The sequence below is a fragment of the Argopecten irradians genome, chromosome 2, assembly GCF_041381155.1.
Source record: "Argopecten irradians isolate NY chromosome 2, Ai_NY, whole genome shotgun sequence".
Lineage (NCBI taxonomy): Eukaryota > Metazoa > Mollusca > Bivalvia > Pectinida > Pectinidae > Argopecten > Argopecten irradians.
In genome coordinates this window covers 58,328,606-58,352,777 of record NC_091135.1, presented here as the reverse complement: position 1 = coordinate 58,352,777, position 24,172 = coordinate 58,328,606, and the positions used below count along the sequence as shown (strand labels likewise).

The following is a 24,172-nucleotide window of genomic DNA, read 5'->3' as shown; positions in this document are numbered from 1 at the left end:
GCAGTTGAGATAGGTTGTTTTTATCTTAAACACACGTTCCTTCCACATATTCATAATTCTAAATATAACTGTCGAAGACAGATATATCTGGATCAAATTATCGATGAAAAGTTACATAATACATATGTATAAGACCACGATCGAGTGTATTGTTGGTAGCGATAGGCCTAGGACGTCTCCTTGCAGGCGGTATATGGAATTTTCAAATTATTATTTGCCTAGATGAAATAAATGATTTGTTTTAATGTTCAGGAGACCAGGAGTCATCTCGTCTTTCCGTGTCAACACCAAAATAAAACTAACGGGCCTATTCAAGGACACGTCCTTGGCCTAGCTACTGTAAGATACTGACCGTGTATATATCCGATGTAAATCCTCAGATATATAATTATTTATTCTGTAGTAATAGAGCTACATGTAAATGTAGCCCTCGCCAGATATTGTGAATAGTTTGAATAGGCATGTTTGCATGATATATATTAAAAAAAAACAAAAAAAAAAAAAAAAAAAAAAAAAAACGAAAAAACGAAAAAAAAAATTGCCGCCGGTGGTGAGAATCGAAAGATAAGAAGATCTGCACGTTAACACTAAGCCAGATTTCTGCTTTTTTATATACAGTGATTTTTTTTTTGTAAGAAGCAGATAACATTGTTATTTTTTTGATGATGTATGATTGAGTATTTCCTATTAGGAAAAATATAAATGTGTAAATGTAATGTGTATGTAGCTGTTGTTTCAGCATGAAGAAAAGTGAAAAAAAAAAGATAATAACACATTGATCACAAATCACATTTTTTTGTTGTTCTTTTATATAACTGGTATACGATTATCTTTGTTTGTTATTTTATCGGTTTTTTTTTCTGATATGCTCGAACGTCGGTGAAGACATCTCCTGAGAGGAATGAGTTAGATTTCGCCGAGACGAAGCACAGTCTCCATGGGCTCGTGCACAGAAGTTTGACGTTCTGTCAATAATACATAGTATATATCAATCTCTCCCAGAGTGCATTGCGGTTACCCTTCATTATCTCTGTAAACGGCTCGCGCCATTTCAAGATTCTTGAAAAACGTATATGTGGCATGTAATAATTTTTTTTTGCTATGTATAAATTTCCTCTTGTGTCAGTTACCTTCATTTGATAATAATTTACTTTGAGAAGTATTCATATCAATTTAGAAAATTATTATTACATTGCGGAGGAGTATTTGTGAGTAAATAGTCTTGTTTGTAAACATTCTTGGCTCGAGTTGTCGCTGATGTACACGTGTTGTACTTTTCGTTCGTCACCCACCAGTCACCGAAGCTGCGAGATAACCGTTTATTTCACCTAAAACGTATATATATATGATTGTGAGTTCAGCGAGATGGCCACCAAAGATATTCTGAACAAAATAGTAAGTGATTATGAACCTGGCCTGGTTTTAAAAGAAAAACAAAGTGAGGCACTAGAGTGTTTATGTAATGAAAGGTGCGACTTACTGGTTAATTTACCTGTTGGTTATGGTAAAAGTATAATCTTTCACCTACTGCCAAAACTATTCATTGACACCACATGTTCAAACCCTATCATTGTCGTTGTTTCACCACTGAATATCATTCAAAAAGACCAATTGGAATCGATGAAAAAGCGTGGAATTTCAGCTTGCAAACTGGACATAAAAACTAAAGTTGATGAAACTACGGATACACTAGATGATGTTGATCTTGAAAAGTATGATGTTAAATGTGATGTCCCTCTTACAACTGTGATCAACGGGGAATATTCAATTATTCTGTGTCATCCAGAGGCTCTTCTCAATACTACTGAAGGGAAAGGATTACTGTCCAACGAGAGATTTACCCATAATGTCAAAGCTGTTGTCATTGATGAATGCCACATTATCCAGAAATGGTTAGTGTTAGATCATTTTATATACTTTATACTAACTTAAAGCCCAAATGGATGATACCAGGGTAAGTCTTTCACTCAAAACTGTTTTTATGTTACTTGATTTTATTAGAGGACCATGTGTAGTGAAATGTCACCACAATTTAGCTTTTTCAACTGAAATGAAAAACTGGGCCGCAGCGGAAATCTAAGTTCTGAAGAATTTCAGGTGTAATTTGACCCTGTTCGCCACCACCTATCAGTCCATGGGAGTCGGATAATATCAATCTCTATCACTGTAATCTCTTGTGGACAAATTCAATACAGGTAAAATTAATATTGGAATAAACATTTCACACATAACAACGTGTCACCTGAGGTTAGAAATATTCTTTGTCATGTTCATCAGTCCCCTTGGAGAGGGAACCATAAAATAAACATTTTTATGGCAAATCTAGCAATTGTAACTGCAACATATAGATCACTGAAATGAGTTTATTGCGTTTCTAAAAAGAAGAAAAAAAAATATATAGAAATTGAAAAAGGGGACATTGAAGGACAGATTAAGAAAATATGACCTCAGATGTATAAAAATATATACACAGAAGAATCTTATTTAAGAACTTTGCATTTATCTGTACATTATCATTCGCAGGGGTGAAGAATTTCGGACTGCCTTTGGAAAGATGTCAAGTTTGAAAGTGTTCTTTCCTTCAGTGCCATTCATAGCATTAAGTGGGACCTTGACTGTTAAGCAGAAGGAGATTCCAGCTTTACTCCATCTGGAGAACTGTAAATTGATTGAACATAGCCCAGACAAGAGGAACATTTTCTTTGAAAAATGCAGGAAGGAATCAAGTGAAGATAGGCTGGGAGAGTATGAGAAAATTGTATATCCAATTTGCCAAGAACTCTTTGATAAAAAGGAGGCTTTTCCTGTGACACTCATGTTTCTCCCTGTGTTTTATATGAGTGAAGTCTTAATGCATCTCCACGGTTTATTTGGAACAAAGTCTATAGATGATGCACTGTACAGTGCAATATGCTCCGGTCAAGATGACTACGTGATTTCGAGAACAATAAAGGAGTTGAAAGTTGAAAATCCTAGAATACGATTGGTATTAACAACGTCCATAGCAGGGATGGGATTTGACCCAAGGAATGTGACACAAGTTATTCATACTTGCCCACCAAGGAACATTTCACAGTATATGCAAGAGATTGGGCGTGCAGGGCGCCAGGGTCAACCTGCAAGGGCTGTTTTGTATTTCAATAATCATGACATCGCCAAGAATCTTCCAGGAATCACAGAAGATATTATCGTTTACTGCAAGAATGACACAACATGTTTAAGAAATGCAATCTTAAATGTTTTTGGATTTGAGAAGGATCAGTCGATTACTGCTACAGAATGTTGTTCTAACTGTAAATCTCACTCCCGGGAAAAATCAAACTAAACCATATATCTTTTCATGTGTTCCTTTAATAGGATTACATTAATAAAGCATTCACATATATGTATTACATATTCCATTTCTTGTATTTCTGAAATGCCAAAGATCTTTATAAATTACTACAGTTTTACAGTAGAACAATATTTCCCTGGTAATCAATATTAATTCTATAATGATCAACTTATGAATGTACAGGTGTTCTGATGATTACAGACTTCATTTCATTGACAGTCACACCTATGTGAAAATTGATTACCAGAAAGGATGGACTTTAAAAAAAAGAGATTGCTGAACTATATGAAAATTTTGAAATTTAAATTTGTTCTTGCTGTAGATCATAGTACAGGAAGTAATTACCTTGTATAAGTGAATTCAAGGAAAGAGTGGCACAGTTGATGTTTCAGAAATTGGTAACTACATTTTCAGTACTGGAATGTCATTACATAATATAAAAAAAATACTTCCAACATATTAGTTTTACAAGTTGTTCTTATTATGATCACCATGCATTTATAATGACACTAAATGTAAACCGGTGTTGTGCATTAGGTACATAAGTTTTCAACAAGAGATCCCAGAGGGATCTTGGCACCCACCAATGAATGATCTAAGTCTCACAATGGAAAGAGGGATCTTTTCTCTGCTTTTCAAAGTTAACTTCATATTTTTACATATAAAATTTGAGAAAGATCATTTCAGTATACGTACTTTCTAAGATATATAACAAACTTTAACTATCAAAATCCAAGATGGTGGCCTGGCGGCCATCTTGTTGACTGATTGGTCCCAAAATACAATATGCACAACTAGGGCCCTAGGTGAACCTACATATGAAATTTGAGAAAGATCCCCTCAGTACTTTCTGGGAAATAGCTGTAACAAACTTTAACTCAAAATCCAAGATGGTGGCCTGGCGGCCATCTTGTTGACTGATTGGTCCCAAAATACAATATGCACAACTAAATATAAGGCCCTAGGTAAACATACATATGAAATTTGAGAAAGATCCATTCAGTCCTTTCTAAGAAATAGAGGTAACAAGAAATGTTATCAGAAGGACGGACCACAGACGAAAAGCCATTTGAATCTGATGATGGTGGGCTAATAAAAATTACAAGACAATGACATGTTATCCTTTTTGAAAATTTATATAAGTAGATGTGGTCAAGTAGCAATAATGAGAGTAAGGAAAAGAAAATTGTTTATAAATATTTACATGTATGCAAAAATGGGAGACCCAATTGATGCAAAATCTGCACATGGAAATGAAAGTCTTGCATACTTTTTGCACTGTCAAATCTGGGTTTTTTTAACATATACATTATGACATCATCCATTCGTCTATCTATCTCCATATGCCTTCATCCTTCTTAATCTCCATCCATCTACATCACAATTTTGTCATGATTTCTTAATCAATTCCAGTGTGACATTATTTACCATCAGATGTTCATTTATTAGAACCACCAGTCTTAAATAATTCTGGAAGTGTACATGTATTCAAGAAATGAAAATAAATGTTCTAATACTGATAAATTCTAAAGCATTGTCAATCACAGGTATTGACTTATACTGCAGGAAGAAATTCTTCATCGAATTCCCGAATGAGATTGTCATCGAACTCTTCTGCTGGAACGTTAACTGTTAGTCCTCTTGTAAGTCTTTTAATAGTTGTGTTAATCTTTGCCTTCATTAATGGCACTTTTTCTGGAAGAAGGGGTGATGGTTTAATGTTCTTAAATCCTGGACACTTTCTCCCTGGAGTGTGTTTGAATGGACGAAGTTTCCTGAGGGTTTTCTCAATGGTTTCCAAATCTTTAGGAGACACACACTTTGAATGTCTACTAGACTTGGACTTTACACCAACACTTTTGTCAAATTGCTCGCAAAGATCTGCAATCATATCTGCAGCCCCAGTGACACGACGTATCGCTGCCTTACTTTTGTTGGCACACAGAGTTTTGATTAAACTTTTCTGGTTACATACTGAATGTTCTTGTACTAAATCGCTTTCAACATTTCGTCCAACCCCTCCATGTATATTCACAAATGAGCCTTCAAGCACTCTACAACGCTGAAGAGGCGAGAGCAGGTATTCAGTTTTGAGAAGATAATCAATGTTTTCGACCAGGTATTTACTCAATGGTGAATGGGAATAAAAGAAAGGTACCGAGTATCTACAGTTAAGTAACAATCTTGCAAGATCACCTTCTTTTGCTGTATCGTCTAACTCCATCAAGTGTAGGGCCCAGTGGCATAAATTCTGGCTGTAGTTTTGAAGCTCATCCTCTGGATCCTGAACCTCCTGTAATATGAATTTTCCGTCTGCAGTGACGCTGGATACTTTGTAGTGTTTAACTGGAGATGCACCTTTACAATCCCCTACATTTCCATACCCATAATGGCAAAGGAATTCCCTTAAGATTTTGTTGACAATGTTCTTCTTTTCTGGAAGTTTTTGCTTTGCAAAGTCACCTAAAAGGCTATGCTGTGGATCACAGTGTCCATCTTCCATATTGAAAAATTCCAATATCTGTTCTGTGAGGAGGCCTTCTCCAACAGCGATGAGAAGATTGTGGTGTGGTTCGAATCTTCCTTTCACTTTTCCATTCACATCAGAGCGGTGTAAAATGGTCTTAAAATGATGAAGTGTTCCTGGGGAGTTTTCTGGTTTGTACAGTGTTTTGAAGCATTTCTGAAAAAATAGAAAAAAGAGGATTTCATTATGTGAGGGATTATGATATATATTCTAATTGGTTGTAGAATGGGGGTTGGTGGGACACGATTACCATTACTGAGAGATACAAGAAAATACATTAGCTACAATGATTGATTTTCTTAATGACGGTAAATTAAACATAATTGTTGATCAGACTTAAACTGACCTTAAACGTTTGCTGAAACATAGATCTACAGATTTGTATTCTCGAATAAGAAAGCATTTGTTTTAACTCTAAGAAATCTTGTTTGTTGTGCCACATTTCAAACACAATGGGATGAAGGTCATCAAATCTTCGTTCTGGGCTAACTGAGAGTGTTCTAAGATTTTTAGATTCTTGCAAACGAACTCGGGTCAATTGGTCTCCTCCAATAGGAACTTTTACTTGTCTCAGAATGTCTGTATTTCCTGTAAGAAGAAATCAAAATCTTAACTGAAACCTGAAATTGATTTTCATATATTCATTATATTGAATGAAACTATTAAAGGAAAGACTTTTAGAGGTACATATTATGCACTTGTTTCGCCAGTCTACACAATAGAAACCACATTTAATAAGGAAATGTTCAGATAACGATATTGGTTATTGACCTGTATGCCCATATGATGTGAAACTTTTATTTCTGTAAAGCATACAGAAATAATTCCAGTCAGAAAAATGATATCATAATTAACAGGATTCATGTTTAATATATTCTTGTACACTGTCATCACCTAATTTACCTACCAAAAGCATCTGTATACAACTTGACTAGGGTGTTTTCATAGCTGTCCATAATTCCAAGACAGTCTTCATGCTTTGATTCATTCTTGAACTGTATTGGCAATGGCAGTACTGTGGACTTTTCTGACATCTTTTTAGCATTCTGATGAGGTATGTGGGATGGGATGTGGGGCTTCATGAAAGTTAATGCTGGGAGACGACACATTATCCGACCCACCAAAATTCCATAGGCATCTAACAGCTGATCCTTCTGATCATCCGATAGTAAAATTTTTTCTGCACCAATATTGTTGACATCAGTACGTGGAGGCTTGTTGTCCATATCGATTCTAGCAAGACGGCTGAAGATTATGTTGGATGTGAACAGATGCAGATCTTGGTTCCTCCTTTCCGTGTTTATCTGTGATGTCTTCACGTATATATCCAAGTTGTCACCTGCAAATAATATTAAATTAATAAGAGTTCAATTGCCCTAAGCAGTCAACTATGTCTTGAAATATTTCAAGTTGTCAAGCTGACACTTTCTGATACCTCTTCAGGCCATCTATGAAGAGTATTTGGTTTTACCTGACTGGGATCTTGAGAAGGAATTTTTTTTTTTATTTTAGTGAAGTTGTCAAACGTTTATTCTTTATGTAGACTACAGACTAACAGAAAACTTTAATTGTCCCCTGGACCATACAATTCACATATAAATAAAAGACTATTTACCTGTGATCTTGATCAACGGATTCTTCTTAAGATGGTCCACAAGTAGTTTGTTTGATGATTCGTTCACACTGTCTTGGAATTTCAATCTCCTCTCATGAGATAGTACCAACCCCATTTGATTGAGTCTTGTTTGACCCTACATAAAACATTTCAAAGAAGGAAAATTGACATTAGTAAAGCAAGGAGCATTTAATGTTATTATTTTATTATCAAATCATTTCACATTCATTTGGAATTTGTTTTTCTTTGTCCTACAGTATAACTTGTCTAAACCGCACCCTGTATAAACTGGAAACTTGTCTATACCGATTAATTTGTTTGGTCCCGGCAAATTTCTTAATAAACTATTTTACCCAAAAACTGCATAATCCGGAACCTGTCTACTCTGAAAACCGGAACTGTCTAGGTAATGTTACTATATCTTTCTTTGTAAAATTAACTTGGGCAAACCGACAGCAATGTTTTCACAACATGGGACTGATCATGAGGTGGCTTAGGGGATTTACCTGTACCAGTATACTAAGGGCTAGATAGTGACAACTTTTCACTTTTCATTCAACGGTTTTGTTACATGTACATTGTATTCGTGAATACTTTTCAGGGTGACCAATTCTAACAATAAAACATACACATAACTTCTGAGAGTTCATTTGAATGTAGCACACACAGAGAAATGGATCGTACATGTACACCTCAGAAAACGTAGGATGGAATTCTGTGTTCTACCGTGTACATATGTGAGAATAATTGTTAGTGCTGTAATAAAAAAACTCTTCTGATGATTTCCATGTGAACATATTGTGATAAGGTTCTATCCTTTATAAACCGGACACCTGTATAAACCGAACAAATAGACTGGTCCCGTTCACATCCGGTTTAGACAAATTATACTGTATTACAAATATAGTTAGATGTACTACCAATTTGTACTTTCTGTTTGTCTTATTTTTGCATGTTTATCTATTGGATTTTTTCCCTTTTAATTTTAATCATGATTAAAATCATAAAGTTATGTATATTGTTACTTTATAAATAGATTTCAAACCTATTATATATGTATTTGTATCGTTACGAATGTATATAAAAAATTAGTTTAGTTTCATTTAAATTGTCATTATTCATGACAAATAAACATAAAATGTATATAATGTATACATATCAGAAGTACCTACATTTTCAATATTCTATTCACATACCATTTGTTATTTCCTCCAGTAACAAAGCAAACAGCAACAACTGAAACCAAACAGCAACACTTAACAAAAAATAACAACAACATAACTTGGATAACAGCATTCAACTATCTAAACTATCTACAGTAACTATCTATTCAACTATCTAGATTTAACTTGAAACGTAGAACAAAACTCTTCGGGTGTTTAAACACTTTCATAGTTTTCTGGACATGGCTAAATGTGGTTATGGAATTATTTTGTTGAAAAAAAAATGGAGATAAAAAAGAAGGATTTATAATGATATTTCATTTTCCTTAATTACAGTGAAATTCTCTCGGACAAATGCCATTGCAAAAGGTCACTGGTCATTTGGTGAAATAGAAATGCAGCCATGTCCTAGAGTTATAAGAAATGTGTTTTCACCAACAAACACAAGCTTATAAAATGCTCAATTACCCTTTCATTAATACCACCCTTTATAGTAATTGCTGTTGAGAGGCGATGAAAAGCACTTAAGATTGTTATACTTGTGCTTCAATAGAATTGAGTACGCAGCAGCAAGACATGGAATCACATCTTTATCTACCACACCACTGTCAGGAATTGTCACGCAGAGCATGGCATCAAACAGATGGGGTACCCTTTAATAGAAGTTATGTGTGTTGTAAGGCCAAATAAAAAAACATTTTTGCTTCCGGTAACACCCTTTGAAAATGAAGGGTCGGTAGGAAGAGATTTTTTTTTCTTTTTTGTTTGAAATTTTTTTTCTCTTCATCCCAGTTTTCTTGTAGTGAAAAACTGAAATAGACTTTATATAACCTTATATAAACCATGGATTTCATTCTAAGGGAATTTGTACCAAAATTCCTGATTTTGTGCAAAACCAAACAAAATTTAGGTTGTTATTTGTTTGCTTGAGGACAAAAACTGATAAAAAGTTTTTGAGTAGGCACTGATTTTACAGGGTCGGTCAGGTTACCGGAAACACAAATATTTTTTTTGTATGGCCTAAATTGAACAAGATAAGAATGAAACGTTTCCATCAATGACTGGTTCTACTTTCAATACTTTCACTGAAAAACAACTTAATCATCAAGATTTTGTAATTGATTTTTTTTTTTGTATCATTCAATAAATTCTACATTATCTGTCCTTATGTAACTCAGGAGATTTCAGTTGATACATCATACACACATAATTAATATACCTGTTTCTCATCTCTTCTACTATCAAACACAACAACCTGTTCGCATTGTTGTGAAAGTCCACTATGTTCCTGTATTTGTATAACACAGAGGAAAACAGAGTTGTCCTTGATGTAAGCGAAGAGGCCTGGTGTCTCAGTTTTCCGATAGCGGGGGTCAACTTCAGAACAACACAGATTTTCAAAACTTTCTTTGACATGGGACAGAATATCACTTGTCGTGTCTTCTTCCAATGATGTTGAACAGGCAGCATAACTAATAAAGTAAATCAGTTATACACATTAATATGTAAAAGTGTTCAAGCCCTGCAAGTACAAGTTATATAAGCATGGTATTTTAATTACACATTCATTTTATATTACCTTATATTATACATTCACTGTCAAAGGAATTTTTAGGACGTTAATTTTGTATGATATCTGTTGTTAAGGCCATGTAATAATGTGATTTTGTTAATTACCAGGTAATTATTCGTGCAATAACAGGTAACATACACCTGTGACTACTATCTCCATGAAAATATACATGCAATGTATGCAGTCTGCACCAAATTTTCCTTCAGAAGTTTATGGGCTTTGCTAATACATTGATTTTGAAAATACTATATTATATTTATTGAACACACCATGTTTAGTGTCACCTATAAATTTCACACTATGTGATCCCTGCCCAGACAGTGATTTTTAATAACCAATTCCTGACTGAAACACATACCCATGTTCATTGGCAGTACTAGTGAGAGAAATAGGATCCTGTATTTTGTCAGGTACATTGTGTTCCAGGCTTTGGAATGTCCTGCAATATAAGGGAAAGAAATTATTGCAACCCTTTTATAGGTTTAATACAACAATAAATAGTTTTTTAAAAGACATTCATGAATAAACTATCCATGTAGTTATTTATGACATACAATCTATATATACCGTATATACCAGTCCACGCAGTAACACAAATATTGAAGGAAGACAATTTTAGTACTCGTGCCCTGACAGGGACTCAAACTCATATCATCTACAATGTACGACATACAATCGGCTTGCCCGAAATACTTTCAGCTAGCCAGTTATACCACTGCAGCACATATCAGCATCCCTAAAAAGGAATGTTTCAATGGTGCAGTGTTGGTATACATATATCTCGAAAATTCGACAATCTTCTTGTCTGTACTGTTGCTATTACTATTTGACCTTAGATATACACGTGTACATTGTGTATATATATATTTATGTATATAGCATAATAGGAACCATCCTCGATACTCCAGGGCTTCCGATCACTTACGATCTCTACACCCCTGGACTATCTCATAGTAAAACTGGAGGCAACAGAATAGAACAGGTAATTTAGTCATTTGGTGTACATCAAAAGAGCCGTATAACGGTACACTGTGGTTGACTGTGACTTTGATGGTAGGCGTCGCTCTCTCTGTAGTCTTCAAAGGAAATCTTTGCTAGCCTGTGATTGGTCAAATTGTTTTCCGCTGAGCTGCCTTCAATTTCACTACGAGATAGTCCAGGGGTGTAGAGATCGTAAGTGATCGGAAGCCCTGGAGTATCGAGGAAGAATAGGAACTAACAAGTATTTGTCCAATTGGATTTATAAACTCGATATGTTTACATACATACATGTATATAAATTACATACCTGTGTTCTTTAGCAGATCCTGAGTCATCTGTCTGTGCGAAATTCAGTTTCTTGAATTTTCTATGATGAGATAAGAAAAAAAATCAGCATATGTTATTAAACATTTAAATACAGACTTAAATATATAATGAGCACTCTAAACTGAGTTACCTGTATCTAAAACTTATCACATTATTTCATACGGTTCAGTGTTATCCAATACATAATGATGTAGCTAGAATAGGTCATCAAAGTAATGAATCTGCACCCGATTTATCAAGGATACTGTACTATAGATGCTGTATATAGGCTGTATATATAAACTAATTACCTTGAACGGGTTTGTTGTCACGCTCACTGTCAGAGTTGTTAGGTATTTGATTTCGGGGGTGATTCGGGTGTTAATTTAAATGCAGTACGTTTAGATGTATATGTTACCCCTGGCAATAACTCGCTCTGCTCCTTCCTTTACCTTTTTTACGAATTCTTAACTCGTCTTTTCTAAAGTGTGAAGCAGCTTCTACAGTCGGAAGGCCTGTGTCATTTGCAGTTGTACACTGTCTCATTTGAAATAAGCTCGGAGGATAAAATTTCCAAATTAAAGGAAGCACATTTTCTACCCGGAAAGTGAAAAAACGTGTTAGTCTAGAGGCCGAATTTATGGTCAAATATAAACAACCAATAATTGTTTCTTTCTTCGGATACGTGTGTATGGGGGCCGCCATGTTGGAACATGTAAAAATAACTTGACCTCGAGGTCACTAGATTGGTAGTGCGTGAGCCGTTGACAGAGATAAATGAAGGGTAACTGCAATGCACTCTGGGAGAGATTGAGTATATATATATATGAAAAATACCCCTATATCTATATAACAAGAGATCCCAGAGGGATCTTGGCGCCCACCAAAGAATGATCTATATCTGACAAAGGAAAGATGGATCTTTTCTCTACTTTTTAAACTTTTTCAAACATACTACATATAAAATTTGAGACAGATCGCTTCAGTACCTTTTGAGAAATAGCGGTAACAAACTTCAACTATCAAAATCCAAGATGACTCCTTGGCGGCCATCTTGTTGATCAATCGGTCCCAAATCACAATATGCACAACTAGGGCCCTAGGGGAACCTACATGTGAAATTTGAGAAAGATCCATTCAACACTTTCTGAGAAATAGCGATAACAAACTTTGAATATAAAAATCCAAGATGGCTGCCTGGCAGCAATTTTGTTGACCGATCGGTCCCAAATCACAATATGCACAACTAGGGCCCTAGGGGAACCTACATATGAATTTTGAGACAGATCCCTTCAGTACTTTCTGAGAAATAGCGATAACAAACTTTGAATAACAAAATCCAAGATGGCTGCCTGGCGGCCATCTTGTTAACCGATCAGTCCCAAAATGCAATATGCACAACTAGGTCCCTAGGGGAACCTACATATGAAATTTGAGACAGAGCCCTTCAGTACTATCTGAGAAATAGCCATAACAAACTTTAAATATCGAAATCCAAGATGGCGGCCTGGCGGCCATCTTGTTCACCGATTGGTCCAAAAATGCAATATGCACAACAAGGGCCCTAGGGGAACCTACATATTAAATTTGAGAAAGATCCCTTCAGCATTTTAAATTTGAGAAAGATCCCTTCAGCATTTTTTGAGAAATGGGGATATTAAACCTTAACTTTCAAAATCCAAGATGGCCGCCTGGCGGCCATCTTGTTTTTCCTATCAGCCTCAAAATCTGTATGGCACAAATAGGGACCAATGGTAACCTCCATGTGAAGTTTGAACAAAATCCCTTCGATAGTTCTCCAGAAATATCGATAACAAACTTCAACTGCCAAAATCAAAGATGGCTGCCTGGCGGCCATCTTGTTTTTCCGATCAGCCTCAAAACTAGGGACCAAGGGGACCTTCCATGTGAAGTTTGATTTGTATAAGATGTTATTCTTCACATATATCAACACTAACCTGTTCAAAAATTTTGAAAAGTTTGCAGTTATTCGGGGCCACTTTGTTATGGTTCCCGCAGTCCATGCCTGGGCGGCCATCAAGATGGATGGGATATTAAAAACATGACATTGGGTCTGAATCCAAATCAAGAACCTCATGGGCGGATATTAAATACTTAAAAGTTAACTGTGATAAATCATCTCCTCTAAAAACACATAATGACACAAATACCACGAAATTTTTAATATCTTAACCTCCATTATACATCTATCCGTTCCGAATCTGCAAATCAGTTCTTTCCATCTGTTCCATTTTGAGTGCTCTCCCTTGAAAACTGACTTTTTATTTCACTGAAAAAAATAAACTTATGTAATGTAGATATGGGGTCACTTATAGAACAGGTTTGGAGTGTTTGCGGAACTTATGTAGTATATGTTCGCGAAATCTTGCAAACTAAAAATGACATGGGATTTAAACTTATTGTGATGGGGTTTGAACAGGTTAGTGTTGATATATGTGAAGAATAACATCTTATTGTATTATAGGCACGGTGACACATGCAGACATTTCTCAGAACAAATTTTACAGAACTTTTACCGAAGGTGGTGAAAATTTTGGCCAGCGATGCATTTCATTCCTGGTGTTTTTATATAGTATATAGGGGTATTTTTTATATATATTTATACTATATATTATTGATAGAACGTCAAACTCCTGTGGCTTGTGTTACGTTGAGAAAACGACAGTTTTTATTTTATACCATGGACTATCAAAGTTATATGCAATGAGAAATTGTACGATACAATCTTTTTTAAAATTATATCTTTCTATTGCGTATGCATCGGCATGGCCGAGACAGAGGGCAGTTTTGAGGAAACGGTGAGCAATACAATGTTCTATAATTGTTTAGTATATGATACATATTAGATTCCACAGATTATAAATGTGTCCTGTCAAAGGTTACATATAGTTTATATAAAGCTTAATACATAATACGTATTAATCGAAAAATACTGGATATAAATAGTGAAATGCATACATGGGGCACCATATGGGGTATTTTATCGTACAAATATAAACACGTGGCCGTGTCATTTTTGGTGATGATCGGTTGATTTTCTTTCCTCTCGTGTAATAATTTGAGATAAATACAGTATTAATCCAAAACTATATATAGATAAATAAATACCATGATGCTACTGTCTATTCATGATTTGAGAGTAAGGAGAGCACAGTATATCTAAATACTTAGAACATACGTAAAGAGGTGGACTAATAGCTTACTATATACATGTATTATAACTGCTTTCTATTTATTCTTTGGGTATTTTATAACGATATTCGTCTATGAAATATGTGATAGTACATGCATGTACATATAGATGAAAGATCACTGGAATCGACGCTAGTCGAGATACATCAATCTGTATGTTGTATCTATATACCGATACCTGTCGAGATTTCATTTATATATAATTAACTGCTGATTAAATGTTTTTCGATTACGTTTCGTGTATTTAGAAAAGGATCATTATATACATCAAGTAGTGATAACCAGGTGCATGAGTCCTAATTATCGTATGGGCATTTTAAATATAGGCAACATTTTTGTAGGACTCAAAACTGTCGTAGTATTAGTACAAATGTCAGTATTAGAGTGAACTAAGGGGATATAAATATTGTCAGACTATTGGAGTTTCATCATTAAAAAGACACAACATATATCATCTTGACCCTTGATACTACCTGGTGGACTATCATTTGCCGTCGGTACGTAATTCTTATATGTACGTAGTAAAAAGGAAAAGGAAATTGAAACTGAAATTTCTCTAATTTCACGAGTGTGCATTCCATTTTACGCTGAACGTGAATTATGTTTATTAGCATTCAGCCCATTTGTTTTCATAGGAAAAGTTCGATTTGTATAAAATATGTGAGAAAAAATAAGTTCGTGATGCCTGCTAGGACTTTACCAGTCTTATTTAAACGGATATTTCCCCATTTTCTCTGCTTTTAATGAAGGACTGATCCAGGTTTTCTTTAGCTGTTTTGGTATACTTTTCCATCAGATCTTCTTCACTTGATGAACTGTATAGAAATCATTAACGGACTGTTTTTATACTCCATTTTTTAATTAGTACTATTCAATCAAACCAAACTATTCTACATTTTGTACATGCATTCCTTTTCCTGTCCCGTGCATGCAATGAATTATGAGATAAAATGAATCACATTGGCCTACATATGTGGTTCATGCACTGGTGTTTGGCTCTATAGACATTTTTTCTCTCTTTATATATTGACACAGTATTACATATACATTTGTACATGTATATATCATATATAGAGAAAAAAAAGTCTATAGAGCCAAACACCTGTGGTTCATATACATGTATCTTTACATGTAGCATAAACATATATTATGTATATATGTTTTTGCATGTAGTAATTACAAAGTTCATAATAATGATCTTATGCTACTATGTGGATTGTACTCAGTTAGTAATTCATGATCATGATCACTTGTCATTGATATATCCGATAATGCCGATATCGTCGTTGACCCTACATGTTGTCTCAAACACTGGTCTAAGTTTCATGTACATGCTCGCGATCGGTCTGCGACGGAGTAGAACTGTATGTATGTATATCTATATAGCAGGTAACGACATGGCGTGTTTGTGTTTACTTTCATTTGTTTATGAGTTTGGCGAGTCATCCCGTGGGAGGCCTCATCAGGTAAGATGTACACAAACGTGTGTTCGGTTTCCATGTACATTTCAACAAAGCTAGATTAGACCCTATAGGCATCTATAAATCTTTATTACAAAATACATAAGATCAGCAAATACCATTGCAATTATAATTTTGTTAATTGCTTGCTTTCCATTCAAGAACAAACACTTTTTGAATAGTTTTAGCCTAGTTTTATATAGAAACTACATGTAAATACATGCAAGTACAACATGTATTTGTAGGTCCACGCGTGGAATGCGTGGGATCGTAATTATAACGTGCAGTCGATCGCGAACGAGCAATGCAACTTGACCGCTAAATTGTCGTTGTTTGAAGGAACGTGCAAGTGGTGATGAACGGACCCATGTGTGTTCGCTGACACGTATTTGGCGAGTCATCAGTGCGTTCGCCATGCACGATGTTGAAGTTTGTTAGGGAAATTCCACTTTTTTGTGCCTACGCATGCGTACTAGATTGTTTTGGCTCTGGGGCGGAACTACGGATTTCCCCCTCTCCGAAGAGGGGTTTTCTATTGTTTTTTAAAAACATGGAAATGTTGGGCATTTTTTATTAGCAGATATTTTCATAAGGATATATGCTCTACTATTCAGCAAAGTTTGGTACTTTATGACGATATTTTTTCACCCCAAAACATAATGGGGCTTTAATGTGTACAGATATACGGAGTTGTACCTTTGAGCGCCCGGATGTACCTTTGTGTGACGTCATCGCCATCTTTTCTGAAATTAGACTGGTTCCCTTCCCTTAGTTCTCTACTCTCCGCCAGGCTGCGCTCCGCTCACTAGGGACCGGTAGCGGGTAACCATGATGATTTTTTTGATTGGTCAATCTACATATCCGGTTCGCTGGTATCACTTTTTTTTTAGACGTGGGAAACCCCTTTACGCACGAAGCGACGGATCTTAACGTAAAGAATAAATAATTTATTTGAACGATATATAAACAAAATTAAATAAGATCTTAAGTTTTGAAATCATTTCGTGCTAACAGAGTTTAGTGTGTTCATAGGAACGACGTTAATGACGTTATTTTCTCTTAACGGAAGTAGCCGTCTCCATGATGACATATCATGCGCAGAAATTATGCGCACTACTCTGGAGTTGGAATTCTCACTCAAGATGGCTACTCGCTACCGGTCCTCAGTGAAGCGTACGCAAGGGAGGTAACTGAGGCGGGAACCAGTCTATTCTGAAATCTCCTATAGTAACCACGGCGTGGTTAGCGACTACATAGGTATACGTAGTCAGCGACTACAAGGTAGTCGGCGACAACGATTTTTCGATTCAAACATATTTTTTATTGTCAAAAATACAATAATGGATTAGGCACAAGTTATCACAACTTAATAATGCCTTCTCCATAATACATGTATATACAATACTTTGACAGCATACAATCATATAATTATGTATATATACAGAAAATATTGAAGAAGAAATAGAAAAAAAATCAAAATGAGTTTGTTGTTACAGACTTGACCTAAAATCTAGCACTATCTTTAATAAAGGTTTGTACCCATTGAAATATCATTTGGTTTTCCATGTTGGACAAGTGTGGAGCACCATAAAGCAAAATATTAATTGAAATATTACCATATTGTGAAACATTACGGAATAAAACATCCCTTTGCCTAGTATAAAGACTACATTCAAAAAAATAATGAGTTGCATTTTCACATTGATTACCACATGCGCATGATGGGTCGTTAATTATATTTACTCTGTACAAATCATAGTTCAGACTGCTACACGAATGTCGCAATCTTGTATGTAAAATATTAAACTTCCTTTTCCCAGTAAAATAATAAACGGGTAAAGAATTTACATCAGATTGTATCAATGTTTTGAAGGTACGAACGGATGGCTGCTCTCTGACATTGCTAGGCAAATCATTCCATAATCTAATAGAAGATGGCAAGAAAGATTCAAGTGAACATGACAAACGAACTTTCGGAATAACATAGTTTTCTCTATTTCTCATGTTGTAGGCGGATCGCTCTCCAACTTTAGGAGGAAGGATATTGGTCAGATAAGATGGGGTTAGGTTATTATGGAGTTTATACATTAGAATAAGTTTTTTTTTATTTTTTTCTTCTTTTTACTAGAGGTACAAGATTAGTTTCGAAATAGAGTGAGTCTTTACTTGAGAAGGATGGCATACCCGTTATGATTCTTGCCGCCTCAAGCTGCACTTGTTCGAGTTTGTTAACATCTCCCAGAGAGCAACCATCCCATACTTCGCACGCATATTCCAACACAGGCAACACAAATGCTTTATATATCCTTAATAAAGTTTTCCTATTGAGTAAAAATTTTTAACTTACGTAATGCCGAAAGTTTTTTCATACACGATTTTTGAATTTCTGAAATGTGTAACGACCACTTAGCATCTGCACTAAATGTCACACCTAAGTGCCTATGACTGTCAACGCATCTTAAAATTTCATCACCAAAAGAAAGTTGCAAGGGATGCAGGTTTTCAGAGTTGGATACTAGTAAAACGTCCGTTTTTTGAGGATTAAATTTAGTGAGCCAATCTAGAGACCATCTGTTTAATCTATCTAAATCTCTATTAAGATTTAATTCAATATCGTGAACAGAGGATGAAGAATACATCAAAGAAGTGTCATCAGCAAATAGACGTGATACACTATCTAAATTGTCAACTATATCATTAATATATATTAAAAACAAAAGAGGCCCTAACACACTTCCTTGTGGGACTCCAGCATTGGTGCAACCTGTGCTGGAATATTCGTTTTTAACAATTACCTGCTGTTGTCTACCTGATATATAACTTTTCATCCAATTAAGCAAATTACCTTTTATGCCATACGCATTCAATTTAAATAACAGACCCTTATGCCATACTCGATCAAATGCCTTGGAGATATCACAAAATATAAGACAGGCATGTTTCTTTTGTTCAAGTGAACAACATATAGTATTATACATTTCTATTAATTGATGAACCGTTGAATGGTTCATCATAAAACCAGACTGTTTTTCATAAAACAATGAATTTTCAAAAAAGAAATTGTAAATATGTTTGAACATAACTCTTTCAAAAACTTTACCTAGACAAGATAGCAACGTTATAGGTCTATAATTGGATACCAAATGCCTATCCCCTTTTTTGAATAGGGGTAGAACAATACCTTTTTTCCAAGTTTCTGGAAAAATATTAAGATTTAATGACATATTGAATAGAAGAGCCAATGGCTTACACACAGTATTTGCAGTATATTTTAACATATGGTGACTAATATTATCATGACCAGATGCTTTACCTAATTTAAGAATTTTTAAAATATCACAAATTTCATTACTGGTTACCACAACAGATTCAAGCACAGATTCTGTACGAGATTCAAAAATAGGCAGAGGTTTATTTCTGTCATCTATCGTGGAAATAGAACAAAAGTATTTATTGAGAATGTTTGCCTTTTCAGAATCACCTATTTCTACATTTCCCGTATCATCGTTTAATTAAGGTGGTATAGCTTCTTTGTTGTTCGACTGTTTAAAAATTTTCCTTACCAATCTCCAATATGCTTTAGGATCACTAGTATTAAGATTATCAATAACATCGCCCACATTTTCATAAAAAACTTCTCTAGCATATTTTTTCATGTTATTGACTTTATTACGTTGTCTTTTAAACTTATCGATGTTGGATGCGGACTTAACTCGTTTAACTGCATTGTGTAGCCTATCTCGCAATCGGATGGCTTTCCGCAGATCAGAATTCATCCATAATTTATCATGTGGTCGTATATATACTTTTTCCTTGGTATACATTCTTTAGCAAATAACAAAAACTGTTCGGTAAATTTAACGCTCGCAATATCAATTGACGTGTAATTAGAAAAATATGTTTCCCAGTCAAAAGAATTTATTAATATATTTAATTTTTCAAAATTTGCATGTTTGTATGACCAAACTTCACGAATATAGGTTCGTGAAAGGCTAATAGGCGTAGATAAAAATACGACACATGCGTCATGGTCGCTGATATAACGATCAACTGAAATTACATGTGAATCTATACATTTCGAAATATCACTTAACAAAATTGGATCGAGTAAACTGTGTCTTGTGGCCCCATACCTGGTCGGTTCATTTATAACATTGCTTAAGTCAAGCTCCAACATAATTTGCTTTAAAATGTGATTATTTGATAGAGTTAACATATCAATATTAATGTCACCAACAATAATAACATTTGGTGTACTTTCTGAAGCTTTTTCAACTGAATATTTAAAATTCTCCCAAAAAGGATGACGTGAGTTTTCGGGTCTATAAACAGTACAGATTAAAAAAAATTTGACGTGCTATTTCCACCTGAATCCAGATTACTTCTCCGCCTTGAAATTCTAAATCATCTCTCCGTATGCATTTTAAGAAATCAGAGTAGTAGACTAAAATTCCACCCCCAGCAAAATTTCTATCTTTCCTAAATGGCTCCATGAATCCCGATAGGGTTAAATCAGATGAAGGCACCCGATCATCTAAGTGTGTTTCTGTAAAGCAAACAATGTTAAACTCATCACAAATATTTTCTATGTATTCTAATTTGTTCCTTATGCTTCGTGTATTCAGGTGGAATATAGACAATTCATTTTCAGTTGGACCTGGATTTTTTTCTACATCCATGTCTAAAAAGAGTAATAGTAATAAAATATGACAAAAATTAATATTCTTAAAATGTGATTGTAAGCACATAAGTATTACAGATGCCAAACTGGCTTTTATACTAGAAACAAAGAGGTCACGATAAATAACATGTTCATGGGCAAAGAAATCGAAATTAACGTTTATAATATATCGACTCTTTTTAAAATTTGGTCCTCCATACGCTTTGCAATAGAAGCAACCGATTGAAACCCTATGCCAAATCGCAGATATATCGCCTGTTAACCATTGTCATAGCATAAATATAGCACAAGGTCTCGCACGGACGCACTCACACATAAACGCTGGAAAAACCGGATAAGGTACACTACAGAAAGGCACGTGGTTAATTGTTCTAGGTCAAGGTAACAACACTTCGTATTTAGAGAAAAAATACATAAATAGAGAAACAGAGAAAAAAACATAAACATTTTGTATGTACATTTTCACATGGGATATTTGTAACAACAATGAGGATAAATTCAACTTTAATTAATGTTTTTAACAATTGAGCGCATTGAAGCATTTGAAAATAACAAAATAGAAACACAAAAACCGACACCAAAAAACACACAAGAAAGATCTTATGTGGTATTATTATAATTGTTCCTATATATACTATACAATTTAATGCTATTCAATCTCTAGGGGACACAATGTAGTATTCAATTTTGCATATTAAGACAAATAACTATCGGATTGATGATGTGATTTACCAAAAAATAACTTTATCAGGCCCAAAGTGATATTATACATCACAATAAAAAGAAAACAAAACCCACCAAATTCAGATACCGATGTAGATGTATCTTGTATCATTCAGATATCAATGTAGACATCTATGCCATTCAGATACCCATGTAAATATCTCTTATACCATTCAGATACCAACGTATTTAAATCATGTACTATTCAGATACCAATGTAGAGATATCTTTTACTATTTATATACCGTTGTAGATATCTCTTATATCATTCGGATTGCAACATAGAAATACCCTATACCATTCAAATACATTTACAGATATATCTTATACCATTCAGATACCAATGTAGAAATATCCTATACCATTTAGATACTCATGTATATATTTCTTATACCATTCAGATATCAATGCATATATATCTTATACAAATCAAATACCATTGTAGATGTATCATACACCATTCAGATACCAATGTAGAAGACTCCTATACCATTCAGATACATACCAATATAGAAATTCCTTATACCATTCAGATACCAATATCAAAATCTCCTATGTCAATCAAATATTAATGTAGACATATATACCATTCAAAAATCAATGTAGATATCATCTATATCATTCAGATACTCATGTAGATATCTCTTATACCATTTAGATGTCAATGTAGAAAATCCCTACACTATTTAGATAGTAATGCAGATATATCTTATACCATTCAGATACAAATGTAAAAAGTAGTCAATACAATTCAGATATCAATGTAAAAATATCCTATACCATCCAGATACCAATGTAGAAATATCTTTTACCATTTGGATACCAGTGTAGATGTTCCATATATCAATTAAATGTCACTTATTCATAAGAATACATAAGCAGGTTATCTCATAAGATAAGTGTAAACACCAATTGTACAATTTACATATGCATAAATTTGAATACAAACAAAAATGAAAATTAATGTCATTTGGGTATTTATACTTTGAAAGTGACCTGTTCAGCCATCTGCTTGATCAATGTCAGTGGCAAGATGCGCGATATCTGTTATTGATTTAACAATGATTTTTCTAGAATCCTGCCCGACTTTGTAGAAAATACGTCCGTCATTGGTCCAGTAAGAGTGAATTTCATTAGACTTTCTGGCCTTACCAAGACGTCGGACAATTGTTTGGCGAGTTGGTGTGAGGTCTTCAGATATGAAAATTTTGTCCGTTTTATCTCGAGTCTTCAACTTTTTTTTTGCTTGGTAGATCTCGTTTTTAACCTTCCAATTACGTAGACGACATATAATTTGGGCTTTACCATCCGTAACTTTACCGATGACATGTGATCTATTGATATCTTCTTTATTGATATTCACACCAAGTTTGCTCACACAGATATCCACCACCTTATCGTCAGTCAACTGCATTTCTTCATGACCCATAGGCACCCCGTGAAACCTTAATGATGTACGTCTCCCGTATTGCTCCAATTCCTCTAAGGAGTTCTGGAGATAATCAACCTTAGATTCTAACTGCTCTACCTTACACTTTAAGTGCTTATTGTCCAATAGTTGTCGGGAGTCACAGGACAGTGACTATTAGCTGCGATGACGTAGCTCTGAACGACGGACGGAAGATTTCTGACAAATGGTCGTCGTCAGAGCTACGATTCCGTCCCATTGACCGTAGTGTTGCAAAACAGCCAGCGCTGAAAATGTTGCATTTCACGTGTGTCATGTAATTTGGTAATTAAATTCAACAATATCAAACATTTTAAAGATAAACTGATTATTTATTTACCCACCTCCATGTCTAAATTATGTTTTAAAGCACTTTTGAATGGCTCACATCTCCGACACGGCTCACTTGGCCGCCATGATGCTTCTCGTTAGAATGTCTCGCGCTCCAAATATGGCAACTAGGTACCATATATGGAATGACCTACAAATTTTCACTACGAAAGAAATATAATGTCATAAAGTTTTAAACATGAACTTTAAAAATTCTTTTTTCGCTAAATTTTAAATAATACTTACATTTTTTCAGTTCCACCATGTTTATTCTTAGTTTGTTGGCTTTTAAAAACGTTTAAACATATTTTACCTGTTGAGTGTTTCATTTCGTCACGGTTTCCGGTAAATCAAACATGGCGGCGTATTTGAACAGAATTATACGTGTGTTGTGTTTGCCTTGGATTTTACCACTAATAGTTGATGAAACATTATAATCGAAAGGTTTGTGAATTGAATATTGATCATAGTTGTCGTAACAATACAGTTACATAAGGATATTATCCGAAAAATATATTTTTATCAGTCTCAAAGTGCGCATGTGAATCACAGCGGGGCTTGCAACACTAGCGGCAACGGGGTGGAATTCATACCCTGCCGGGAACCGGAGTGGAGGCAGGGTATGATTATTCGTTCTAAGTGACTATATGCCTATAACCACAAGGTGGTTAGCGACTACATAGGTAGTCAGCGACTACAAGGTAGTCAGCGACAACTGTTGTCGAGAGTCACCGGCTAGCGATAGTCGGCGACTAGGCCAGTAACCACAGGGTGGTTAACGACTACACGGTAGTCAGCGACACGGTCAGTGACCACGGG

At 34.9% G+C, this 24,172-nt stretch overlaps 2 protein-coding genes across 2 annotated transcripts; one reads left to right on the top strand and one right to left on the bottom strand.

Annotated features, from left to right (window-relative positions):
- The first annotated feature begins 1,178 nt into the window (after nucleotides 1-1,178).
- Nucleotides 1,179-3,340, top strand: LOC138316066 (uncharacterized). Its single transcript, XM_069257544.1, has 2 exons — nucleotides 1,179-1,892; nucleotides 2,524-3,340. Exons 1-2 carry the CDS (start codon nucleotides 1,366-1,368, stop codon nucleotides 3,323-3,325), a joined length of 1,329 nt encoding a protein of 442 aa, XP_069113645.1. The 5' UTR covers nucleotides 1,179-1,365; the 3' UTR covers nucleotides 3,326-3,340.
- On the bottom strand, nucleotides 3,334-11,580 carry LOC138316065 (uncharacterized). The gene is made up of 8 exons (XM_069257543.1): nucleotides 11,501-11,580; nucleotides 10,571-10,651; nucleotides 9,859-10,111; nucleotides 8,673-8,712; nucleotides 7,477-7,612; nucleotides 6,769-7,200; nucleotides 6,208-6,449; nucleotides 3,334-6,017 (listed from the first exon to the last, which is right to left on the bottom strand). The coding sequence occupies exons 4-8, from the start codon at nucleotides 8,673-8,675 to the stop codon at nucleotides 4,890-4,892; spliced, it is 1,941 nt and encodes a 646-aa protein (XP_069113644.1). The 5' UTR covers nucleotides 8,676-8,712; nucleotides 9,859-10,111; nucleotides 10,571-10,651; nucleotides 11,501-11,580; the 3' UTR covers nucleotides 3,334-4,889.
- Between the last annotated feature and the right edge of the window lie 12,592 nt (nucleotides 11,581-24,172).